The following is a 26,346-nucleotide window of genomic DNA, read 5'->3' on the forward strand; positions in this document are numbered from 1 at the left end:
AAATCCACACGATATCATCCTCGCTTTTTCCCTGTTTTCCGATCAAGTTGCGCGCTCAGCAAAGCCGTGTTTGCATTTCTCTCCCCGGAGAGAAGCATGGCCATGGGAGGGGCGGCGCGCAATTTCGAAAAGCCGATTTCAATTCCGTTTCCTTTTACACGGAGAAAGGAAATCTCGAGTGCGGCTCTCTTTGAGGGGAGGGGGCGGCCATCTGGGATTACGGGAATCGCGCAGACGAGGCTGGAAACACGTGCGAAAATCCGAAATCCTGACGTCTCTGCCCTTTGCATCGATCGTCCTTCTTTTCCCATCTTGATCTCCTTTTTCTCTCTTTCCTGATCGATACAATAATTTTAAGCTTCTTACTTTTGCTGGCGTAAACCTTTGAAATCACGTCAAATCTTTCATTACAATTAATCATTGTACACAGAAGTTCATGTACCTATAGATATCCGATCGCATGAAATTGTTCGTTATGAGGAAGCAGGAATGATAAAAGTACGTTTCTTATATTTGGTATAATTTCCAAACCAGCACAGTACATTCTTCTAGTAGATTTTTCTAGTAAATTCGTGATTCCTTTGAGAATTACATCACGGCTGTGTATAACGATGAGATTCGTTTCCGGTTCCGGTTTTCATGACTTTCGTCCCGTCAACCCCATTCTTCCACGCGGCTCGTATGCCCTTTTCCTATTTCTCTTATTGTTAGATTTGTTTGTGTCTATTTTAAGAATTACCAAATATCTGAGCCAGAAACAATTCTTTCCCTAAACATATTTATTCATATCTTTTATATCTTTTTGTAGATTTTTATTTATTACACATCTATTGTATTCGATCTGTTTTTTTCTATTTTCTGAGATTCGAGGAGAAAGTGTGAAAGAAGGAGTAATTCGTTTATTTCGACAGCATCCGGGACATTTTTGTCTGCCATATTTTCATTCCTAGTGCGCGACGCATAAACACATTTTTATATGACACAGGAGTTGATGTATCTTCCCCTTTCCGGGAGCGGTACCGGAAGGAATAACGCCCTTTGTCATGTACGATGGCGTCCTCGTTGATATTCCGCCGGCGTCTCTGTTCTTCTGGGACACTCCGTTGCTGCCCCCTTTCTCCTGCTTTTCTCTGCTCGCTTTGTAGCGTTACATACGTCGTTGAAAGGTGTGAGAAGATACTGATTCGCAAATGTTTTAAGCGCGTCACGAATCATTCGTTCTGCTCGTTTTATACATACTAAAAAATTCTACATGACGAACTATCAACCCTTTAAAACGAGAGAAAGTTAACGGTGCAATACTAAACGTTTACACAAGCCCGTCAACGTGAGCCAAGAAAATGAATAAAAGTAGAGTTTGAACGATTAAAAAGCACCGCATTTTACGCAAAAGCAAAGCATTTTACGAACATAACACTTGAGACGAGTTCATAGAAAGTATGAGCAGTAAAAAAGTTGTTATTCGTGAGAAACATTTAAAACAAAAAGTAATGCAAACGTGATGCTTCGCTATGCTCTTCTAGGACCAATATAAAAGAAGCGAAGAAATCCAATAATCGTGCAATCAGCAAATAATCAGCATATTTCGATAGTGGAAATTAATTCGCGACTCGATCTTAACAGCTTCGTTTCTGGTAGTGAATAAATTATAAAATCCCAAACGATTACGAATAATTATGTATGTAATCAGCTTTTCTCTTCGCTGTCCGACTGGAACCAGGGGCGGGCATTAAATTTCCATGGTCCATCGTTAAATATTATTAAAGAATGCTTTTAGCAGCGGAGATATCGCGTTCGTCGGTTATCGATACGACCATGCGATTCGCGTTTTAAGGACTGTCCTTAAATGTATGTCGTAAACGGCGTAAACGAAGGAAGAAAGAAAGAAAGGGGAATCGGACGAGGAAGAACGATAGGCGGTGGTCCATTCTGGACCGTGCTATTTCTACTTTGTAAGGGTGGCCCGTGGTTCGCGAGGCAAGTCCCGAGCCAATAAAAGCTTTACAGCCCCGTAATGAATGCAAGAAATAATTATCTCATGAATACATTAGTTTTAGTATCCTCCGACACGGATACGAACCGTAAAACCGGCATTGGATGTATCTTGACCCAACGCCGATTTCCAGTGTGTGCCCGTTTGCTCACGGTCCTTAATCGTTCATCTTTCTTTCCCCTTTTTCTCCCCTGTACGGTTCTCCTCTTTCTCTTTCACCGTCTCGGCCATTAGCACCACCTCGATGGAAACGCGAGCCACTGGGTGTCTTCCCTCTAAAACACGGACGAACGTGCGTGATGTTGCCCAGCGGTGATCGTTCGTCACGCGTGTGTTAGTCGAAATTTTCTTTCGTCATTTCTAGAAAAGCTATTATCGGTATCTTCTATCTTAACTACTAATTTCTCCATTACCTCTTAATCCTAGAATTTTAGAAATTTTCGTACTATCGATATGACACTGTTCGTTGCTGCTTTATTGTACGCGCTTATTTACATTCCCGGTAGTACATGGATTAAGGAACGTGTTGAGAGAGGAATGGAAGCTTTTCTCAACGATCGATCTTCCTGTGAAATCCAGCGTGTTGCACTGAACCATTCGATGTCTAAAGACAAAGAAAAAAGAACACGAAAGCTTATCGAAGCAACGTTAAACAACCACCTCGAACGATGTGGATAGATCAGGATGGTTTGGAGGGGGGAGGTGTATTTATGGACGAAGTGGGATGTTCGTTTGGCCATATCGTTGGTGGAACCCTTTATGTGAATAGTAGTATGACGGAGGGAGGTTCGAAGGGCGAGGGGTGAGGAGCAACGTTAGTCGACGTTAGGAAAGGGGTGCATCAGTAGACGGTGGTGCGGAGTGATTGATCGTTGCTTCGCGACACCCCCGTGTTCTCGCAGAGTGGATAAAGGGGTGGAAAAAGGAGTGGAAACCCTTTCACGCTTTCACGGATCAGTCAGGGGATCACGTTCTCGGCTCTCCCCATCCTCCTCTACCACCCTTGGTACATGGGACATGCATCACCCTATCATCCATCCCTCTTCACCTCTCGACCGTTTGCTCGTCGGCATCGCGAGATCGAATCTGTAAAGACAGTGCGGCTGAAAAAGAGATACGACGATTATCCTTCGAAAGTAAGGATAATGGGTGAATACCTGTAGAGGAATACCTGGAACAAGGATGTTTGGAAATTCATGGTAAAATTGAAAATATATATACTCCTATCAATAAGTATCGGGACGTTTTTATAGAGTTGTAGTAATTGATGATAAATTGATACAGTGTACGTGTGTGTGTGTGACAATTAAACACAACGATACCTCGTAGATGTTGGTTTTAGGTATTATTACTGGAATTAATCGCAGCAGTTTTTCCATCGGCTTGAAACCTCTTTTGTCTGACTTATCTCAGAAATGAAATAATGTTGAGATAAAGAACTTTTAAGATAACTAATCGCTTTATATATCTATAAGTTTATAATTAAATGACATTCTGTTAAATATAGGTATGCTCGGATATTTTTAAGCATTAGTGTATGAATTTCAGATGCAAAACAGATTAAATCGAAATTCCACGAGGTTCATATAAATGGAATCATAATTTAGAATATAGGATACTTTCAATAGAGAGAAATTCTGTAATATCCATTTAAAGTAAAAATTGTATAAACTTCTATCAGAGTGGTTTATAATCGAGAGTTTAATCTTTTGTGCCTGAGTTCATCCACCCTTGTTTCTGGGACGTTTCCTTTACGCGAAATTAGATTGCTGTTTCGATGGAGCAGAAGTCGGCGAAAGAAACGGAGAATTTCCAACTGACCGGTGCGGTAATTACAGAAAAATTCAGCTTTACCTACTGGTTGGCCATGGCAAGATTAATCGTGTTTTCGAAAGCGATTTTCCGCGAGGAAAATGTCTCTTTCATTTACGGACGGCCACGGTTCGCCGGAAGAACCCAGACCGGATGACGGCGTCTCATACATCAGACACCTAATTCTTCCCCTCGCTGCTGTGTTAACTCTTACATCTTATCCATTTAGAAGTTCCATTTAGTCCCGGGCCAGCCGGTAGGCTTGTCACTCGTAAACTGACGAGCCATAATACGTCTCGTCATTGATATCTTCACCATTTCGTAAACTTACATCAATCTAACCGTAGCAGAGAGAAGCGACGTAAAAATAATAAGTGGCGGAAACAAAGAAATTAGGAAGTTTCGAGTTTCGATTAACCCGGCCAAAGTTTTAGAGTATCATGATAATAAATTAATTACTTTTTAATTCGTAAATAAAAAATTGACAAATCTATTCAATATTTTGATCTTGTTTTCAAAGCTTTTATTTAAGTGCGAGCGATGAAAAATTGAAAGAGATTTTGAGTGTTCTAATGCATTCTATTATTAACTATTATCTTTCCATTAAACTTATAATTATCCGAGCAGGGTTCAATCGAATAACGGGGTCGATGAATCGGTATTGAATAGACGCGAGGATGTGCAAGACGAAAGTGGATATTGCTGCTAAATATTTGAAAGAAGCCCGATCCGTAGAATTTCGTTGATATCCCGCGGGAATACCTCCGCGTCTCGCAACTTTCCTAGAGTTTCCTTCCCTTCGATTTTGAGCCGGTCAATTAGCAGAAGAGCTTTTTTTCAGACTTTTTTTCTAAACCCGAATTTTTATGTTCTTACAAACTTTTTAACTCTAACGACTTTTTCTTAGATCCTTAATATAAAAATGTAAATAATTCTCAATATATTATGGACTTTTAAAGTAACGCCGAAGAGCTTCATTTGAATCGATGTCTTATTGTAAAAAGGGAAAAAGAAATTATTACGAGGTTATACGTCTTTTCGCTTGCCAGCAAACACGATTGTTAATTCATCAAAATTCTCAACGGAGATCGAGGAGTCGAGATGGAAAGGCGGGTGAATATATAGGCTTAAACCGAAGGGGATTTTAAAATTGAAGGTCTCGTAGGATGGCAGGACATACGTACGATTCTTCGGTTCGATCTTCAGCCTCGCATCGGGAGAATGTGTTTTTTTCCGCGCCCTGAAACACGTCACATGAATAAAAAATATCCTTCAAAGTTGCCAACCCCAGCGTCTGGATGGCCGAAACCCCTTAGTCCGACCAATCCGAAGAAAACGTGAAACCCTGAATACCGGGAATGCTGGAAGTTAAAGGAAAAAAGGGAGAAAAAGGCTCGTACGTTATCGTTATCCCCTGGTATCCTAATTTCTTTATCACGAGTCGTTTCACTGTGAAATTTCACGCGTTTTTTTTATGGCTATCTTTTCCCTTTCGTCCAACAAATTTCTTCTTATTCACGTTTATAAATTCAGAACGAAAGATGTTAAAACATTCCTCGGAAGACAAACTGAAAAAGTTTCACTTTTTATCGCTCATTTTCAGATATATTATTCGCGTTTGGCAATTTCTCAAAGAAAATGACTCGTTTCCATAAGTTAAGATTTTGCAAATAGTCGTAAATTCCGAAGTAAATTTTGAACAATAATCTTCCCATTCGCCTTCTCTATGATATTTATATTATCGCTCATTTCAAGTTTTCGATTTACTATTTCTGATCATCACCGTGTTGTTAATGGAGTCATCTTTGTAACGTTACTATCAAAAAGCAAATCTGAAAATTCGTCGAGGTCTCGTGTCAAGGATACACGCGTCGATACTTTCTTCTCGCGAAATCTACCCCTAATATATTGCATCGAGTTTACAGAGGGATGGCGTCGCGTTACTTGGTGCAAGGGCGCTTCCTCAGTTAGGTAGAAGGAAGAGGAAGGATGGACAGGAAGGTTACGGCTCATAAACCATCCTCCGGTCACTGAAATCGTCCCGAACTTGAGCACCCATGTCTACGTGTGGGTGCGCATGTCGATTCTTCCGGTCGTGCACGCGTGATCCATGCGATTCACCACGCGGATCCACCGCTTTCGAGGAACTTGTTTACTCACCAACGTGCACTTTAACAGCAGTAGAATATCGATTTCGCGAAAATCCGGCTGTGAGTCCTCCATCACGAAAAGAATCATCGATTCATCGTGGACGTTGGAAGTTTCGTTCCAGGATTAAAGCGAGGTCTTATACACTTTGAACTTCATTTACAAACTTACTTACTGTTCTAGCTTTTCGTTTGCAAGAATTTTTGTGTCATCATACTAGTGTATATATAATCGAGCAGTTATCTGAAGAAGAAGGACTCATAAGACGTAACCGTGTCGGAAGTTTTAATTCTGATCTTTTAACATTACCTACGTTTGAAAGAACTTGGTTCTTTCTACATTTACAAGATAGATAACGTGTCATAAAATATAATTCGACCATTTGATTAAAAAATATACTTGGCATCTAAAGAGGTATACGTAGACTTTTTTTTTAGAAAAATGTCCCATTTTTATGAAGAAATATATTTGGATGAACATTTAATACGTGGAAATCGTAAGTTGAGAACCGTCACACGTGTGTAATATGAAGATAAGATGTCCCCCATGTTCCCATGTGTCATGGCCCTCTATCAAGGATTATGTTGCCATCTACGATGCCGCACCCCCCTTCCACCCCTGAACGAAAACATCGCGACGAACTTCCCTGGTCAGCCGGAATCCCTTAACCTTTTGCACTTTCATGTGCGGACCTTCGCGTTCTTTTTTTCTTTTCTATTTTTGCTCAACGAATATTTTCAAACTCAAAGTTATTCGTTGTGGTTACGGATAATTTAGTTTCTGAATTTGAGGACGGAATTTCCAGACTGAACTTTCACGAGGCACGATCACTATGGAGGACTTGAAAATATATCGTATTCGAGACGACTTAAAGCCGGCGGGGTAGAGGTGGGAGAGAAACCACGGACGAGGAAAACGACACCCTCATGATTTTTTAACGCCGAACGCTTTCACGGCCGTATGGCGAGAGCTTGCGCCCCGGTTTCCTGTTATTTTTCAGGGGTGACTCGAGCACTTTTTTTTTATGAATCCACCAGGAATATTCCTCTTCCCCTACATGGCTATCACCAGCCATTACTTTTTCAACAGTGGTACTCTGTTCTCACTGTGTCTTTTACACCGCAGATTGCAAACAAAGTAATCCATCGGAAAATAAGAAAAAAAGAAAAGGAAAAACAAAGAGCAATATAGGAAATAAAATTTGTTGGTCCATCTGTTCTTGCAAAAAATACGTGTACCTTTTTTTATTTTATAATATATATTTATAATATAATATAGCGATTATATGCACACCTTTCTTTGATATTGCAAATTTGTGTTTACTTTCGAGGGTTGTTTCCCTTCATTCGTAATCGCGACGTTTGTTTCGATTTCTTTCTTTCCTCCTTTTCCACGAAAAGTATCCTTATTTTTCTCTTTCTGCGGGAATAGTCAGCATCCCAAATGGCCCGTGCCAGGCGTGTCAGCCTAATGAATGTGCTGCATAGCGAGGGTGCGTTTGATTCATTTCGCCGAGGGGGTTGCCCGTCAGGCCGCATTCGCCACGCGTTTCAAGAGTCTTTTTTTCTGTGCTCCCACTCGCGAAAATCCACCCCGGAAGACTTTACACAGGCGTCATAAGCTGGTGCACTTAATTTAAAGATCATCGGCCGACGAAAAGTCGTCGGGACCTAGAGGCTGTATCCACCACCCCCTATTGCGTTTCCTTCTCTCAGTTTTTTTTTCTTCTTTCTCCCAGGCCCATGGATTTCCGCAGCGGTGAGCTTTACAGTCTGTGCATTCCGCTTTACAGTTCATTTCACTTTTCCTCCTGCTGGCCACCCGGTTTTTCCACCCCTGTTTTCTCCACGTCTCCTCGGGAGGCTCCTTTAACTTTTATTGTTCACCTCGATTCACCCTATTGGAATCACACGTATGCTTGCAATCTTTGACTTAGTCTTTCGCTTATCGAATCTGTATTTTCTGAATGTTTGAAGCATGCTATGATTTCTGATACGAGAATCGAAACACTCAATACCGTATAGTTAATCAGCTGAAGAAAAGTTTCGCCTTTGATGTTCTACGAAAGCAATCTTTGTTTCTTCAAGTAGAGATTAATAAATATATCCAAGAATTTTCTCAGATTTTCCTTAAAGTTTGAAATCATTAAAATATTAGTTTGCATATAAACGATCCAAAGAGGCTAAAAATGATTGACTCAGCGTTCGCATATGAAAAATACCGAACAATCGATAGACTGGGCAGCAGAATACAAGCTTATCGACGAATGCCACGAAATATCAATTTCGACGTGTTAAAAATTACAAAAATCTCGATAGAAAACAAAAGATACTACCAAATTTTAAAATCCTAAAATCTAATCAATCGTCGAAAATAATTATTCAAATATTTACGATGAATATCTAATTCTTGGAGCGTCCAGATCGTAAGAAACCCGTGCACCTGATTAATGCCTGAACGTCACCGGTCATCGAGATCGCGTCCGATCGATAGGTCGGTGAGTTTCGCGGCGGATTCGACTGTCGTTGACGCAGTCTCCTCTCCAGAGGAGAAAGGAGAGGCAGCGAACGTAGGCATGTGGCAAATTGCCGGTGCTGCCAGTTCGAATGGGCCTTTCTCTTTCTCTCTTGCTTTCGGTTCGCGTCTGCGAGCGGAGGTGGAGAGGCGCCTCGAAAGAGAGGTGGAGCAAGAAAAGGAAGGACGAGCTGTCTGGAGGAAGAGGGCAGTTGGAAACGGCGGCCGCGTAGCGGAAGGAGGAGGACCGCAGGACGAGGTGGAAGGAAGGCGGCGGGTAATCTGTGATTCAAAGAGAGCGATCCATCTTGCGACATGCCAGCATTCAATCGTCGGCATTTGTTTGTGAAATCAGTCCCGAAGGACTCATCCCGTGGACTTTGTCTCGCCTCTACAATCTTCTTTCTCCCCGTTTCGTACGATCGAGAAGCCCGGTTCGTGAAAATTGGCGATATCTTCCCGTGAAAAGCGTGGTGTTGCATCTCATGGTTGAAGTAAAAGTAAATAGTTCCAGCAATCGAATGAAATTACTAATGGATGTGATTGCCTTACAAAACATGAAAATGGAAGCAAATTGGTAGATCTTATTGTTAGTGGAATTCGATGGTAAACTGTGCATATTTATGCATTTATGAACAATTCAAATATGCAAAAAGTATACAAAACCTTCGAAGACAAGCCCTCGTTATACTATTCAGAGAGTGAATGTTGTGCTAATAAAAATGACCTTTGCCAACTGATAAAAATGATAATTGTCTCTAATGTGTATTGTCTATAAAATGTTAAAATCGTAATTTCTCAAGATATTCAGAAATGATACAAAACCACTGACGATTGATGACGTCACCGATCTTTCCCGATGCAAAAGATACGGATAAATGGAAGGAATGCATGATCGAAGCCAAGCAGGGCTAATCAGTCCATATATATTTATTCAGGGACACGAATTCGCCCTCGTGTTCCTTCGACCAGGCTAAGCGAATGCAAAGAGCAGAAACGGGACGGAGGCGCAGCGTGGCTTAGCATTTGGAAAAACCGGAATAGATTCGTGCCTCTGATCCGTGCCAGATCCCATAAAATGACCCCAAGCTCGATCGAATGGCCTTCGTCCGAGGCGCGGGAAAAGAAACGAGAAAGACAGAACCGACCCCTAGGAAATTATTGCTCTCCTTATACATTCGTCCATCGAATTGGGGCCACCACGAATAAACTAGTGCCTTTTTCGACTCACTATGGGGAAAAGGAGAAAGAAAAAAAAAAAATGGGGAAACTGTCGAGTGAATAGGCTGATTTCACGGTGAATGTTCTTTACATTTTCATGCAATCCTGAAACTTTTTACTGCTTATACAATGTAATTTTCAGTTACTTAAACACTATAGTGAGATGATATCGCTCCCTTTTTGACAATATGTGGCAGATTAGAAAAATGTACAATTGACGTAAAAGAAGTGCATAGATAGAAAAATGAAACTTTGAGAATAAAAGAGATATTCAGCTTATTTCTTTACTGAACAAACGAAAATTTGCACGTTCAGATTTTATCATAAAATTTTAATCGAGGAAATTTTGTTTAAAAATTGCAGATTTTATTATAAAATTTTCCGTACAATCGATACTGAACATCTACATTATTATACCGAATAACTATAGCTATATCATCGCTGAGATCAACATATACGAAGTCACTTCTTTTCATCCTGAGAGACAGGTGTGTCTTCGTCATTGGGTTCTTGTTTCGAGATATAATGGTAGTCGAGAAATCTGTAAGCCTGTGTAAACTGCGCGCAGGAATTGGCGAAGTGGCACGCAAACAGCAACATATTCCGTGGCTGCACCTTCATGGCGAACCTCATGAACATTATAGAGTACAGAGCCAACGCTAAAAATCAATCGGATAAGTTAAAAACGAATAAAGGACGAACATGAGAAAGAGAAAAAAAAAGGGAAGAGAAAGATCGTTTTGAAAATGTCTCATGAACTTTCCATGGAAAAAATGACTAAATTTTCACGTCTTTCAGCGTGATCTTCCATCCTCAATGGTAGTCTCCGTTCAAACCACGTGTTCCATGGAGGCTCATTAAGAAATAAACGGTGATTCGCTGCGTTCGAGCGGCAATTATTTTATGGGGCCGTTTCTCTGGCCCTCGACGTCCCTCGCCCCCGCGTTGTCCCCGTTCCCAGTCCACCGTCTTGGTCGTGGTCGTGGTCGTCGCGATACGTGATTATTATGAGCGGCGAAATTCGAATTCCCCGAAAGGTCCAACGACGAAGCGCGGCCGCGGCGGACTCACCCAAAGTCATTTTGCCGCTAATGATTCTCGGATGCTTTTGCGTGTCGGATATGGCTGCTATGGGTATCATCCAGTTGAACACCGGTCCCCAGAAGTGTGTGCTTGAAGACATGAAAAAAAAAAGACATATGCGAAAATAACCAGTAGTAGTTTATCTTCCATAAATTATTTCGTTTCGTGATATAAATAGTGGCGAGGAACTGTGCGTGCCTAACTGTATCAGGAGAATGGTGAAAACGATATAATATCTCGTTTTCTTATCCTCGTTGATCGTAAAATGAAAAGGAGAAGAGAGGGAAAATATAAAGAAAATGGGATATGTATGAGGAAATTCGAGGATCCAAGATTACATAAGCGCGACCGGAACGATTTTTTCAGGGGGATGCCTGACGGTAATAAAGATTTTACGAGACTAGTTCTTCTATCGTTCTCTTTGTCCCACATTTTTGTCTCCTCCGTTATCTCTTTCGACGCCAATGCAAACATCGTATTCGCATGACGATATCGTGGGATTAAGTTCCTCTTGCGCTCGTTGAGAGCCGCTCGATCACGACGATTACCTCATGAAATAACTCCTCGTCTGCTTGCTGAGCAACCCTTTCGATTGTTTTCCCATTTTTGGGATGCTAGTGTGAAAGTATCTCAAGCTTTACGAAGACCTTTCGAAAAAATGTAACCTTCGATCTTAACAACGTGACATAAACGCGTCGAAAGGGATCGATCATTGCTTCTTGATCGAACGATGGTTCAAAATTTGCATTGCATACTTCGTTCCATTGGAAAGGCGCGAAAGCGAAGAGAAATCGAATCGATCAATCGCTGTAATCAGTCGATAGAAGCCACGAAACAATTAATTCCGCGTCAACATCGCATTTCAAGATTCTCTCTTGAAAACCCATCCATCACTTTCACCGATCTCTCACCCTCGACCAATTGATTTGCATAACAGTTTACACGCATAATTTACCATCCCTCGTCGGGTGTTCCTCTCTTCTTTTTTTTTTTTTTTACGAAACTCTTGAGCCACGGCAGCCACCCCTCTCATAATAAATGCACAGGTTATTATTTCGCGCGTATAATATTGATGGCGCTATGAATGTTGCATGGAGGGGTGCAAGGCGTTCGGAGCGTACCTAGTTCATCTGGGGGTGGAAACCAGTACGCTTACGGGGAGATATTTCGGCGCACATGCGCCGAGGACGGGGATGGTATTATTGATCTGGGAAGGGGGCGGACTATACGTTTCTCGAGTTCCAGTGGTGTGTCATAGCCATTCTGGTTCCTTAGTCCACGGAGACGTCAAGAAGAAGAATCTCTGTGATTTGTATTAAAAAATATATTTTACAAGATTTAAGAATTTTTAATAATAAACGATCATACAAAATAAAACAGTAATTTTGTTCTGATTAAGTGCCGATCGATTTCAAGAATTTTTTATCACGAGGTCGTCAGAAATTTATCCTCGAGTCGAATTTAATCGTTTAAGCGGTTGATACGAATGTGTAACTTTGACAATTCTATTTTGTAAGACTCGATGAAGATAGAGAATCGTTTTGGAGGCGTTATCTACGAGATTTCTTTTGGAAATAGTAAGAGAAATTTGGCTTTTATGGGAAATGCCCCGAAAGCGCCAAAAATAGACGCACCTGCGCTCACTGTTCCCTACTGCATATGCATTCCCGCATGTGCCACTCGCACGAGTATTTCCCCTTGGAGCAAATCCTTATCCCCGTAGGGTCCCCCAGGCCACCATCCCAGCCACTCAAGAGTATTGCCGCTATTTTCCGTCTCGCGTATTATGGCCGGTGTATTTCGCGATTCCACGGTCGCATCGTTTACATGCGCTTCTCCCTTCACGTGACGCCTCGATATTTATTTTATCTACCATCCCACGCTTCGATCGATCGTCTGATTTTAATAACGAAACATGATATTCGTTATTCGTGGTTTATTTTTTGATATATTAAGGAATTATATTTTCAATAATATTACGAAAATTTTTAATACTTTAATATCTTTCTCTCATGTAGAATTATACTCTCTTGAGGGAGAAATGTCTGACTTTTATATTATATAATTTTTGTATATTCTTTACGTGCATTTAGAAAGGCTGCTTTTCCTTTTTTATTTATCACGACGAGCGTATCTCGCGCAAATTGCTTGGTATCGATGAGAAAACGATACAATCGTCGCGCCGCGTCGGTACGTACAGTATTTCATTTGTATTCGGACGGAGGAAATGGCACGGACTTTGATGTTTCTTGCTGACGCGTCCCGAAAAGCTTTTCTGTACCTCCCTTCGTTCTCCTTCGGAGACTGATCTGAATGCGTCCAACGTATTTGCCAACCTCCCCTCAGTCCTCCTTTTCTCCAGAATACTCGCCGACAGCCACAGTCACCCCTTGACACACGTTTCCTCTCCCTTTCGCGGATAAAAAGTCGCGGTGTGCGACTTCGAATAAACTCAGCCAACCCTCGGCAATACTTATTGTAAACGAAAGAATATAGAAGAATAACTTCGATATAATGTAATATTTACTTCGGAATAGAGTATCTTTTAAATTCTAAGTCTCTGTTGTTACTTTCAAATTTTAATTCAAATTGTATACGCCACGATATGTTTAACACTTGGTTGATAAATAACCATCTCTGATCTTTCATACTCCTTCATTTTCCATACTTGTAAATCTCAGTTGAGTGAAACGTAAATCACCTATCAGAACAATAAATTAATAAATAATAAATTTGAACAATAAATTAAATTCTCTCGCACCAAATGATGAGTAGAAAAAATACCTTCAAATCTCGTAAATTTCACATATAAATATACATATATAAGCACACATATGCGAATAATTTTCTGATTAAACCTTCGAATGTAGGAAGATTACAATCTGCAGAATAATTTTTCGTATTTCATCCGTCTTTAGATTACTTTCCAGATATTAGGTTAATAAATTATAATCCTCTACCAAATTAACGCGTAACATAATTAGCAATTAATTTCATCAAACTAAAAAATATAATCGAATCTTATCTTATTATAATAATCGAATAATCGAATTGAAAAACCTTGGAATTTTTAAATATCGGAAATAATCGATATACAAACACGTTCTTCGACATGTTCTAGCGTTTCCACTTTGATCTCTGCTCACAAAAGATCACCGACCGCAGTCCTCTCCGCTTCGCATCTCATCGTGCGACCGATGCAAATCAGTCAGCACCCGGCGGAGGCATTGTGGCCTCTACCGCCCGACCGTTTCTCTTCCTCCTTATTTATGCACTCGTTCACGGAGTAATTGTTTCCCTCGGAGAGGATAGTCTCGTCTTGATGCGCCGCCGAACGAGAACAGGCATCCATGTTGAGGCCCACGGATCCGCGCGTGTCACGGCGCGGAAGCTCCTGTCTCACCTCTTTCCCTTCGTTTCGTCGCACGTCAACTTCTTTGGCCCTTCTGTCTTTTCCCGCGCGGAATCCAGAGCGGATTCCACCGGTGGAGTTTTAATTGCCCGTTTCGGTTCAATTCAATCGACGCGACGACGCTCGCCCTCGCGAGACGAGATCAATCGTGGCCTCGGAATTTTAGATGGGAAAGAAGATGCTTGGATAATTGCCGGGATATGAAGACTTCTTCGCGCTTTTTGCAGGTTTTCGATTGGGATAATTCGCCTCAATTGGCTGTGTAACGCGTAAGTTGTGGATTTTTATGCAGTTTAGGGGAATCGTAAATACACAGAAATGCATAGAATGCGTACGAGAATATTCAGAAAAGAATACGAAGAATATACGATAAAGAATAAAATTCGTAGATATTTACAATCTTTTTCTTTTCGGAACATAACGTTTGATTTTCGAAAGTTTCACTGTAACAGATCGTTTGACTTGTAAATAGAGTGCGAAGTGTTAATTGCTTATAAGTGATGGTATAATTATTTAATATTCGTATCTTACGGTTAATTGGTCATCTATCCTTAAAATAGGTATTACAATGCTTAGTTTGACGAGGTTCAAAGTCATTGAAAAGTAAAAGCTTATTAGAAAAGGGTTTTCTAAATAGCACGAAAAGAAAATGAGAAAGGGTGAAATTGTGTAAAAATTCCTAGTCTAAAGTTTAATAAAAGAGTAGACATAACATAACAAACTGTTTCATCCAATACACACATGAATGATGAACCAGCCGAGGAATAGAATTTTCACCGTGGTTATATCACGATTTGTACGACTTTTATCCCGTTTATAATTATTGAACGATTATTTTTAATCGTACTAAAATAACATATAGTCTCTCTCTTTCTCTCTCTGTTTCTTTCTTTCTCTCCCTCTCTCTCTCTTTGCGGCCTTTTGGAATTACGTAAATTGAGGACGCAGCGTCTCATCGTATGTAATCAAGATTGATTTAGATCGTACTTTGTAATTACGAATCGGACTGACCGCCACAGAAACCGGGAGCGTCCATCGTGTCTCCTCTTGCGCGCGGGTGCTCGCCGCTTCTTGTCCTTTTCGTCTCCTCTCTACATCGATTGTAACCCACCTTCTCCCTCCTTTTGTACTCTGACAATGCTTTTAATTACCTGTTCTGCAGTCCAACCGAGCCGATCCAGCCGCGGTACAGATCGTTTCGCTGATTGGTGTCCGCTCGATGAGACTTTATTACGAGCCGTAATTACCCTGATAAAATATTCCCGCGTTGCGCGGTACATAATTGTACCTAATTGCCCTGATCCAGGATAATTAGCGCGTTAATTAATGAACTACCGATGGATCGTACGCAAACAATACGGTACTTCGTGTACGAGCAATAGAAAGTTTCCAGGAAAGGTGTCTTTTCAGAGGGCGGACATTAATTTCTCCTCTTGAAGGGAGAAAAGGGAGATGTTCGTCTTGATATTTTAAGTCGATCGTAAAGAGAGTTGACGTTATTACAAGCGTTTCCTGGCACTAGTCGGACTCGTATATTAATATCGCTTACAGTCAGGAAAATTTAGTTTTATAATTTTTCACGGGTGTAGTCTTGTTCCTATCTTGCTCGAAGCGAATCAAGTGTACATCTAGACGATATTGTTACGAATTTTAAAGTTTTTCAAAGTTTCAATGTTTGCAAGTATACACAACTTTTTATTAAAGCTTAACTCCACAAGCAATAAAATAAAAATACAAATATTCGAAATTAGAAATATTGTCAGTATCTTTCCCCTGAATTTCTCCGTATCGTTAATCCATCATCATCATTCACACCTTTCAATCAGAAATCTCTAATTTCATCCATGAATACAACCTGAACGTAATTTTCTCATTGAAAAAAATTCAGCGATGCAAAACGAGAGCACGTGATTCGATCTTGGTTGAATCAACGCCACGTGTAATCTCCGAAAAGTGCAATGGAAAGAAGGAGAGTTATGAGAGGGCCGGCCGTGAATACGGGGCCATTATTCCACGCGATAAAGCAATTCCTCTGCACTCACGAAATTATGTTTCTGCTATTTAGCATCGGTCAGACGCCGTCGCGACGAGGGTTCCGGTGAAACTCTCGCGATGGGACGTCGAAAGGGCACGCACGCGAATAGAGAAGGCGATCGAGGAACGAAACGGAAATAGAAGTGTCGATAAGATCGTTTCTTCATTCGCATGGGGCGATTCGTTACCGTCACCGATCGATCACTGGTCGCTTTTCAAAAATTGGCTTTAATCCGATTCTAAATTGACTTCATTCCAAGTTGTTGCACTGTTTCTTTTACATTTTGTTACGCCAATCTTTCGGTATTTCGAAACTTTTTAAATTACATTTTGAATTTCCTCCCTGGTTTATTGGCGCGAAAATTCGAAGCGAATTTATTTTAGTAAAATCGTGTAAGAGATAATCGAAGTAGGAGATATTCGAAAGTGTTTGCAGACGAAAATGATCTTGAAATTCCTAAAATATGATTTTAAATATATGCATAAAGAATCTGGAAGAATGATAATTTTAGTTATGATGGTACGCAAACGATTATGCAAATCAGCGGATTGAAATTTTTCAAACATTTTTTGCAAATTCACACGAGTGTTTGTTTCATACTTTTTGTTTATCATCCCCGATATTTATTAACATCGAGTATAGAGAGGAAAGTCATGGTTTCTTTTCCCATCGACCAGCCCGCTTTCCATCTTCCTCCTTCATCCTCCTTTAGAAGTAATCACAATATGTATGAGAGGTGAGAAGACAGAAATCCGTCGGGATGTGAGTGAGCTTCACCTAGCACTCAGTTTTCTCATCAGAATTGCAAGCAGTCACCGTTTCTACCATGGACCATGTACATATATTATTCCACTCTCACAAAATATAATTCTACGCATAAATTAGACCAGAGTGAAGCATGTATTTTCCTAATTCGAAGATAACTATTGAAATATTCATAAATAATTTTTCAAGTCGATCTCTCATTTAACTTCAGAAATACTCAAAAAATATTTCATACATTTGAAATATATAATTACACACATAAATATACTCATAAATTATATGAAATATATAATTATACAGTTATACACACGAAAAAACTAACTTAATTTTCACGTTTCTTACAAAATATGTAGTATAACAATAGTCGAGTATTGGTTGCATTTTCGAGGGATCAGATCATTGGAAATTATTATTTTCTATTAAGCTCCGCTCCAATAAATATGGAGTCCGATTTAAGGGGTGGTCTAGGTTGTTTTCCTTAGCTTTGTTGAATTATTATACGATTCATGTTTCGAATTGACTCACAAAACACAAAAGCGGAAGGAGAGGAATGTTATTGTACGCCGGCGGGGCCATCAATGGTGGAAGCAGCAGGACTGATATACCTTCTGAGGTAAAACCTTGTATTTTTACAGGATTACGTCTGACTTTTACGTCCGCGCGGATGAATATTGGACGAAAGCGTATCGCGAATAGACTCGCGCTGCTTTCCGTTTTCATATCGTGTGCTTCGATGCTTAACTATCCGCAGTGGATCTTGATGAATCCCTTTATCTCTTAGGAAAAGATATCCGTAAATAAATTATCGATAATGGTAAACACTGAAAATTTTTAATAATTGTGTTGCGATAAGGAAAATAGTACCTATAAATTATCTTTGAAATCCATATCTGTGAAATAAATTATCGATGATAGTAAATATGGAAAAGTTTTAATAATCATATTGCGGTAGAAAAATATGGTTAATCAATCTAGGATAATATATATTATCTTATAATCCAGATATCTGTTGTATAAATTTTTAACGCTGTAAATTAAACATTATAAATTTTTAATTGTTCATTCTAAGGATATTAAAAACGACCATTAAACAATTTCGAGTAACATAAACTCTCTTTGACCTTTCGAAAGCGACACACGCGCGACTTGATAAAGCGAGAAAGATAGAGATCGAAATGATTAAGACAATAAGGTGGTCAATTTGGCAGGATTATACGAAACTTTGTAACGGAGTTTTATGGTGAATTCTGTCTGGTCACTTTTGTCCAAAATGTCACCGTTTGAGAATCCAATATTGTCAGGGCGAAAGGGCAGCATTGAGTGGAAAAGAGGGTAATTTGACTCCGGAATTTCTTCAGCTCACCGTGGAACATCGCCACCCACTTTTCTCCCTCCTTTTCTTTCTCTGTTCGCCTTTGTGTCTCTATGCCATAAGGATAATGAGGATTCTTGAACTGGTAAAACGAGACCGAACGATCTTATTTCGACGATTACGCTAAAGCCTTGATTATATTTCACCGTAATAAGATCGATTCCTTTCGACGAAACAAGAAACCGGAACTTGTTTAACGGCAATCATGTAAGAGATTGTTTCTTTACATTCTCTACAAATTCAAATTCGAATCACTCTAGAAACTAATAAGTCTTAGAACAATTCTACATCTTTGAATCCTGTCAGTTCGTGAATTTCCTTCTTTAAAATTATAAGATAAAATTTTGTATTTTCAAAGCAAGATATACCTTCGCCAAAAGGAGAACGAAAAGTACTTCATCGTATAATTCTTCGAAAAACTAACATGTTTGACTATCGTGTTCTAACAATCTGTTTGAATCTAACGAAGCCACGAAGGAAACTTACGGGAAACAAGGAATTTCTTTTCCACGGAGATTTCTCAAGTCCCGTGCAATCACAGAAATTAAAGAATCCACGATGGACCGTCATCAGCCGATCTCTGCTCGCGATAGCCTTGATTTGATACAAAAGATCCTTCGAGGAACGAAATCCCCTTTTTTTTCAGCTGGAGGGTGCACGCGGTTGCGTTTAAGGCAAGGGACATCGTCATCCCTTTCGTCGGAGGGTCGACGAGGACCTTGACAAATATTTGGTTAGTCTTTGATGGGCTTCGAAGGAAGTACAAGCGGAGGATACTCCGTCGCTGCTTTTCGGATGAGGACAGCTTGGCCTGTAACGTGCCGCTTGGTTGCGGGGGTGGAAAAGCGTAGAGAAGCGTAGAGAAAGTCCTGGAGAATGTCGGGCATTTTTATTGGTTCCAGCAGGTCTCCGAAATTCGGGCCGAGCTGATCGACTCGATGGCAAACGGATCTGATCTTGCGTCTACCTGTTTGTGTCCCTTTGCCCGGTAAAATCAGCTCGATTCGTTAATTTCGAGGATTGATGACCTGTTTCTTTGTGGATCTTCTTGCGAAAGAGGAATTGTACTTTTAAATCGAGGTCCTTGTGTATTTATGTTTATTACTGTTAAGGTTATTCGGTGTATGTGGAATTAAAGAAACGCGTGGGTAAATTGTAAGGTATTGTAAGTATATATATTGTGAATATTAAAGTACAAAATGTGGAATACAATGTAAGCTGATCCAAATCCTCTCGCTAGCAATGTTACCCTGAGACTAAAAGAACCGCCGAAACCAACGTCGCACGTGTACCGCCTATGGTCTGTCATCGACGCATTCTTTTCTCTACGTGCTATCGATGACCTTAGCGCTTGAGAAACCGAAGACTAGATGTAGAGTTTTCTTAGAAGTGGCGATCACTTCAACAATTACTTTACATACTAACCTTGGATAGATATTGGTAGTTTATTACACTATATATTGCGAATTTTAGGAAAGACGCTCATTCCTTCTCTCATTGACTTGACTTTTTGCACTTTGCTACCTTGGTTAGCTCAATTCTAATTTTGCATCACACATAATTTATCTCTCGTTTCTTTGCATTTGTATCTAAGTTCGCTATAATAAAAAGTTGTATTTCTCGTATAACAGATGCTATTATCAATATTATCAAATATTATTACCATAAATGTTTGATACTTGCGTATCTTTAAGTTTGTTAGTTGATTAATTTAACATACCAATATTCTTCTTGTAAACGAATTACGATTGAAAATTATCTCTCTATCAAAGGATAGTAATACTGTAGTAAGACAAAAAATCGAATTTTGTACAATTTTCTCCAGGACATTACTTTGCTCCATCGTGTTAAAAATTTTCATTCCACGAAAGTCACCGAAAATCGGCCGAACTCCTCCTCCCACGAGCAGATCGCGTCTACCGTTCTGGGGGGTTCGTCTCCGGCTCGTTGGCTCGATTTTCTTCGGAATTCCATGAAGACCGCCATTGATTGATTCCTTGTTAATTAAAGGCCCCGTAGGAACGTGTGCTGGTAGCTGTCGCGCGAGGGGCGGTGGGGAATACGGGGAATCGATCGTCGAACAAGAAACTACCGCGATCAACGGAATAAGACGAGAGATCCTCGTTGCCTTTCATCTTTCTCCTCTGCACCACTTCTAGCCATCGTTGACGAGCGGATGTTCTGCATAAGTCGCGTACAACATGAATATTCATAGGTTACGGTCGAGGTTGAGCAAAGAAAACGATCGATCCGGAGTGGAATCCGTGGGGAAGAAATCGGATCGCGAACTTTCAGTTTCTTCTCGAGGCTGTCGACGTCCCGTTCGTCCTGATCGCACGACTATCGACGCACGCTGGATCGAGACAGATTTTAATAGCTGTCGAGAATTTCACGTACGCCTTGCGCTCGATAATCACGACGCAAATGCGATCGAGAAATCCCGGCCTTGGATCGATCCTTAATGAGTACGCTTTGGATTCTTGGCACGCCTTGAGATGATTCTCTCCATCGTCCTTGAGTGTTACGTTTTCGTTGCCATTAATTTATTTTTATTGGACCATGGTGGGTAAACAGTGTAGAATCGACTGAATTTTGTTTTCGAATAATTCGTTGTGGGGAAATCTTCCATTTTTCATTACGCGAGATACATGCTCCGTTTTTAGGTTTTTTCGTGAAAAAAATTCTAAAAATTTCTTGAATTCCAGTAATTCAATTAATAAACGAGACTTGACCAATAATTTTAATGAATTAGTGACTGACACACTACTTAGTTGCAGAGTTCTATTGCACAACAATCAATCGGCTCGTAAACCTGTTACTATCACGTAAGAAAATTTATTACGATTTGTAACATTCTCCTTATAATATTAGTTCACTTGTGCAAGAGATTCATATAGATAGGCATTTTTCGATTTCTTACTATTATTTTTCACAGTGGAAGATTTGTTATAAAGTTCTTGGAAACTAAATTTCTTACTTCAACAACGTATCATATGTATAATACGATTTCGAAGAACGTTGCCTTTAACGTTCGCAATAATTAGGCCCATACGAAGCTTCGTCTTAGAATGGACGAGTTTCATAGGATCCTAAATTAGAAGAGAGGATAAATAAACGTAGGAAAAGGGAAACGATGACAAGTGTAAAACTTCGTTATCGAGGAATCGTTTGCGATCGACGAGTTAGATTAGCGTGTTTCGCGCGGCGTAACTTCGTTATTATCGCCGGCATTTTTCCTGCCAGCTTACATAAACGGAGTTCTTTCGCTCGTTGAACATCGGTAATTAATGGAGAGTACGGTGACGAACCGTTCATGCGGATGAATAATTCACCGATCGATTCTGTACCAGTGCAACACTTGGTACGGCGTCATTGTTCCTCTGTTCTGTCGATTCCCACGTTACGTAAAATACAGTGAATTTAATGATGAGAAAGGAGATAAATCCCGCGCTGAAAAATTTGCTACTCTCCCCTCTCTCCTTCTTTCCTTGCCCCGCGTCTCACTCGTTCTCCTTGTAGCCGTGGTTAGAACGCCGATCGAGCCGAACAATCGTTCGCCGGCGAACTGCGCGTTGCGATCGATGGAATTCGTTCTACGTTTATTCGGTAATTAAAAAAAAAATTTGCTCGTTGGAATCGAACTACCTTTATAGGCGTGCGCGAATATCGGCCGTTTCGATTTACTGACAGATTCGTGTTTCTTTTATGGTTTCTGTTAGGTAATGAGTTGTAGAACTTTGGAGAACTCGAAGAATGGTGGCAACTTGTATGTTATTGATAGGCAAAATAGAAGATAAGATAGAAAAGATATTGTGGAAATTTTGGCAGTATAAATTATAAAATAACTGACGATAAATTTATGGTGATAAGTTGTTCAAAATTAGTATAATTCTTCGTTTAGGCTTAAGAAAGCGATACATTGCTATCGTAGAAACGGTGAATAGATAGCCTTACAATTACGTATTTGATGTTTATAGAAGATTACGCTGTCACTGATTTGACTTCACAACTTTAATTACTTTTCCTTGAATCTCAACAAGCTAATACCTCGACAAATATCGAATATTCGTTATTACTTCATTCACTAAAATTCTATGACAAACAATTACCATTCTTCTCACGGCCGTCAAATTTGAATGTTAATCTCCTGATTCGTCAGCGAAACGATGGACGCATAACACGTCGGGATTCCATCGATCGTACGAGGAGAAATGCGAGTGCCCGCCGTTCTCTGGTTCGTCTTCTTAACGAGCGAGCCGATGCGACCGCGAATTGGCTAAAAACCATATTACCGCCGTGCCGGTGATAATAATTCCACGAAGAGGAACAATGACGAGGCTCACGTTCTCGACGTTGCACGAGATTTAATCGTCGCGCGTGGATATGAAATCTAATGTGCTCTCTAACTATCGTTCGTCGGAAATCACGACTTGTATATTAATCGCGAACTAACGCGCGTCGTGACTATGTTTTGAAATGGCGCGCATCGGGAGAAAGAGAGAAAGATAAGAGACAAAGGGAGAATAGAGAGGAAAAAAGGTAGAAGATCGAGGAAAAAAGGAAGAAACCAGAGCGATTTTCTTCGCTGGCCATTACGAAGAAGCGAGGCTGTTGGGGCTCGTATTTAATCGTAGAGACGTTTCACCGTGAACCGGTCACGCTAATACGTTCCGAGAACCGGGATCGACCGGGAGCAAATTTTCGCACTTTTTACGGACACGCGCGGATACGTTTTTCACCGCGCGACACGATATGAATGACAACAGTCTGGGAACTGGGATGCAGTCTTTGAGGAAATCGAAATCGACTTCCTGCCTCTCGAATGGTATCTTCAGCGTTGATCATTTGAAATTCGTAAGAAAATATTGGAAGTAATATTATCTATATGATATATGTTATTTGGTACTGGTATTATGAAAGAAAGGATCTAAAAGAAGAAGAAATTACAAAACTTTCGAAAGAACAATTTAAAAACGAATCAAGACTCGTTTATGAAATGAAAAGCTGCGTCAATAAAAGACTGTAGGAGATTTTTCTAGAGAATTGCATTTTTCTTAGCTCTTTCCCCGAGCATCTTGAAAAGCGTAAGTTGCGTCGAGACGCGCAGCGTATCGCTTTTCCTCTCGCAAAGCTCCTAATGAGAGGTCCCCGTTCCTCTTTCTCTTCCCATTCTTCCTGCTTCCTTCATCCTTCGATTTCTCCCTGGCTGGGCGCAGTCCCTTTGTGCGGACCTCTTCCTCGCTCGGTCGTTCCTCCGTTCGTCGAGAGTTTGTGGAAGTGCTCGGGATTCGCGACAGAGGGTCCGTTAATGAGCAAATATAGGGTGTCCATTAAGTCGCCGACAATCGTCGCTTCGCGATTCGTTTGCTGGAAGCAGTTCAGTAGACTGTCGTCTGCTATTAAACACGTTCTTCCATCTCTTAGACAAATTTCCCCTCTTGAAAATACCCTCAAACAGTCTTTGCCTCCTGTAAATCAATCAGAAAACCGTTTTGTCCATTACGATTCCTTTCTTCCTCTTCTTGAAGCGTCTTAAAAACGTTAGAAGCGCCAATGGACGATTTTCTGAAATTGTACTCGCGACAAAGGCGCGTCCGTAGCTTCGTGACACGAAACGATCCGGATGAGAACGATCCGTGTAGAAAAGACGTCTATCGGTGTCCTTGGCTACCGGTGTTCGTCCTACCAAAGGCAGAGACCGTGTGAAATTTTTTAGTGACCAGTGTGAGGTCTTTTTTAAAAGGTAGAAAGCAGCTCTTTGACTTTCTATCCGGCGCGGATTCGATCGGACACGATTCCAGGCGCATTCAATTCGCTAACGAGCGGCCGTGATTAGCCGTCCACTGTCCAAGGGTTGTGGATATCCTGGCCCTCGTTCACCCTCTCATTACCCAGTGAGCCCCGGTAATTTCACGGAACAGTCGGTCTAAATTAGCCCAGGCAGTTTATACGCTGGGACGTTCGAGGCATTTCTAGCGAACCTGAAAAGCAGTCAACGTACGTGTGTGCTCGTCTCGGTTCTGCCTTCAAATTTCTTCCATCGTTCTGTGAATCGCCCATAGAGAAGCGATTCTCTGGGCCACGTGGTGGGCCAACCGTCCTTTCTTTTTTCAATAGAGATACTGTGCACGTTGGACAATTGGTTCGCCTTCCAGACTGCTGTCTTCATAGGGTTCAATTAGAACAACGTCTAACCGCGAATCTATTTGTCACTTGATTATTTTTCTTACTTGATTCACGATTGTCTCGATTGATTTTTCCGCAATTCCTTTCGTATTTCCAATCGACGCATTCGAGATCGATCTCTAATTAAAAAACGATTCCACGAATCGATATATTCAAATTCTAATAGCTTTTGATTCTAGACTACTCATTTTTATTTTTAAACCAATATCTATTATTGTTTAACGATTATTTGAACTAAAATAGTAATTTTACAGTTTCTCTGAGCAATTTTTTCAATACTGATTGGTAACGATAACACGAAATTACTTCGCATGATGTACACGATGCTTTTCCGGTTAAATAATCTCAATCGTTCACGAGGTCTGGTCAAATTACGTCCATCAAAGCTTCTCTACACGTCTCCTAAAAGTCAAGTTCGAAAAACGCGTGTCATAGAATTAGTATAGAACGTAGGACTCTAGAAAGCTCGCGGAGCGGAGAAGGGAAAGCAGAACGAGTGAACAGAATAGGGAGGAGAGGAAAGTGTCCAGTAGATTGCTTCTGATAGATAATAAAGAGGGCATTTCTCCAAGGGATTGTAGCGCGACGGTAACAGCGCTACCGGGCCGTGTCTGTTCGTTGACAGATATTATAAGTAATTTTGCGGAGGATGGAGAAGGACGAAGAGGTACCTGCTGCTTCTTGGCTGTTACGATCGTCCAACGTGACACAACGGGACACAACGTATATAACTCCTCTCCTCGTCTATGCTTCGACGTGCTCGCCTTTTTATTTCTTCACCTGGTTCGCCCCTATAAAAACGAACAACTTACGGAATTGTCGCCGATGTGTCCGCCGCGGTGGAACGTGCGAATGACATGGCGATAAACGCTCCGGACACTGATATTTTCATTACCTTTTGAATCGTTGCTAATGGAACTTGTATCGAGTTCGTATCTTTTGCACTGGAACATATTCTGTTCCTCGAATTATATCGATAATCACTGCAGTTGTTAACTGAATAGTTTAGTAAAGGTTTAGTAGCTTACTTTCATAACAGATTAATAGCTTTGGTCGTTTACTGAAATAGTTATTCGATGAAAGCGAGGGATCTCGAGGAATGAAGGATCAGGTTGCTGATCTTGCTGCGTCCTTATTGAATTTCAGGGTATTTAGTAGAGAATAGAAATTGGAATAAAAACTGCATCGATGTTAATCGATGACAAAGGAAAAAACTCAAATTGATTTTAACGGATTTTGATTTGGAAGGAGAAAAATTCGATTTTGAAGGGTTCTTTCCGTGAGAAGGGGCTATCCTTCCGGCCATTACGATGCCAGCCGATCGTACATCTCTTTCGGCGTTTCTTCTAGAATCCATAATGGCTTGCCGCAAACAATACAAAAATTATGTTCACGAGAGTTTGCTGCAAGTTTCGCAATTTTTCCCCACGGTGTTCGCCGTTTATTCAGCACGCATGATGATCTTTACACTGTAACACGGTTATACGAAGGACTAAGACCGGGCTACATGTAACAACTTTCCCGATTTAAGAATGATATACGGAGCGCACACTCCCTATCTTCTCTTTCGTAGCAAGAAGTACAAGGAATCTCGTGTCGTTCGTGGAATTGTTTGGCAAATTTTGCATCGATTCTATGGAAGATTCACAACGAGATGAATCGTTATTGCTGTTCGAAGTAATAAAGCGCCCAATGAAATTTTCTCCAGGCATGGTTTTCTGGAATATCGTTCTTTATTACAGTAGACAATTATTCGAATCAGATCGAATTCAATCGTACAGGGTATTTTTAAAATTAAACTTGAG

The 26,346-nt window shown here is 40.6% G+C and overlaps 1 protein-coding gene and 1 long non-coding RNA gene across 7 annotated transcripts in view; one reads left to right on the top strand and one right to left on the bottom strand.

The window, feature by feature from the left end:
* Nucleotides 1–26,346, top strand: part of LOC132910146 (uncharacterized) — a 57,630-nt gene that overhangs the window by 2,703 nt on the left and 28,581 nt on the right. The gene's annotated exons all lie outside the window — the stretch shown is intronic.
* Nucleotides 8,950–12,670, bottom strand: LOC132910143 (mitochondrial pyruvate carrier 1-like). The gene is made up of 2 exons (XM_060965651.1): nt 10,760–12,670; nt 8,950–10,347 (listed from the first exon to the last, which is right to left on the bottom strand). The coding sequence occupies exons 1-2, from the start codon at nt 10,869–10,871 to the stop codon at nt 10,151–10,153; spliced, it is 309 nt and encodes a 102-aa protein (XP_060821634.1). The 5' UTR covers nt 10,872–12,670; the 3' UTR covers nt 8,950–10,150.

Source organism: Bombus pascuorum, chromosome 8, assembly GCF_905332965.1.
Source record: "Bombus pascuorum chromosome 8, iyBomPasc1.1, whole genome shotgun sequence".
Lineage (NCBI taxonomy): Eukaryota > Metazoa > Arthropoda > Insecta > Hymenoptera > Apidae > Bombus > Bombus pascuorum.

Excerpts from the sequence above, each read along its gene's own strand:
- LOC132910143 (XM_060965651.1), bottom strand. The coding sequence starts at position 10,871 with ATGTCTTCAAGCACACACTTCTGGGGACCGGTGTTCAACTGGATGATA. Across the intron at positions 10,348-10,759 it reads TAGCGGCAAAATGACTTTGG|CGTTGGCTCTGTACTCTATA; the intron begins GTGAGTCCGCCG and ends ATTGATTTTTAG.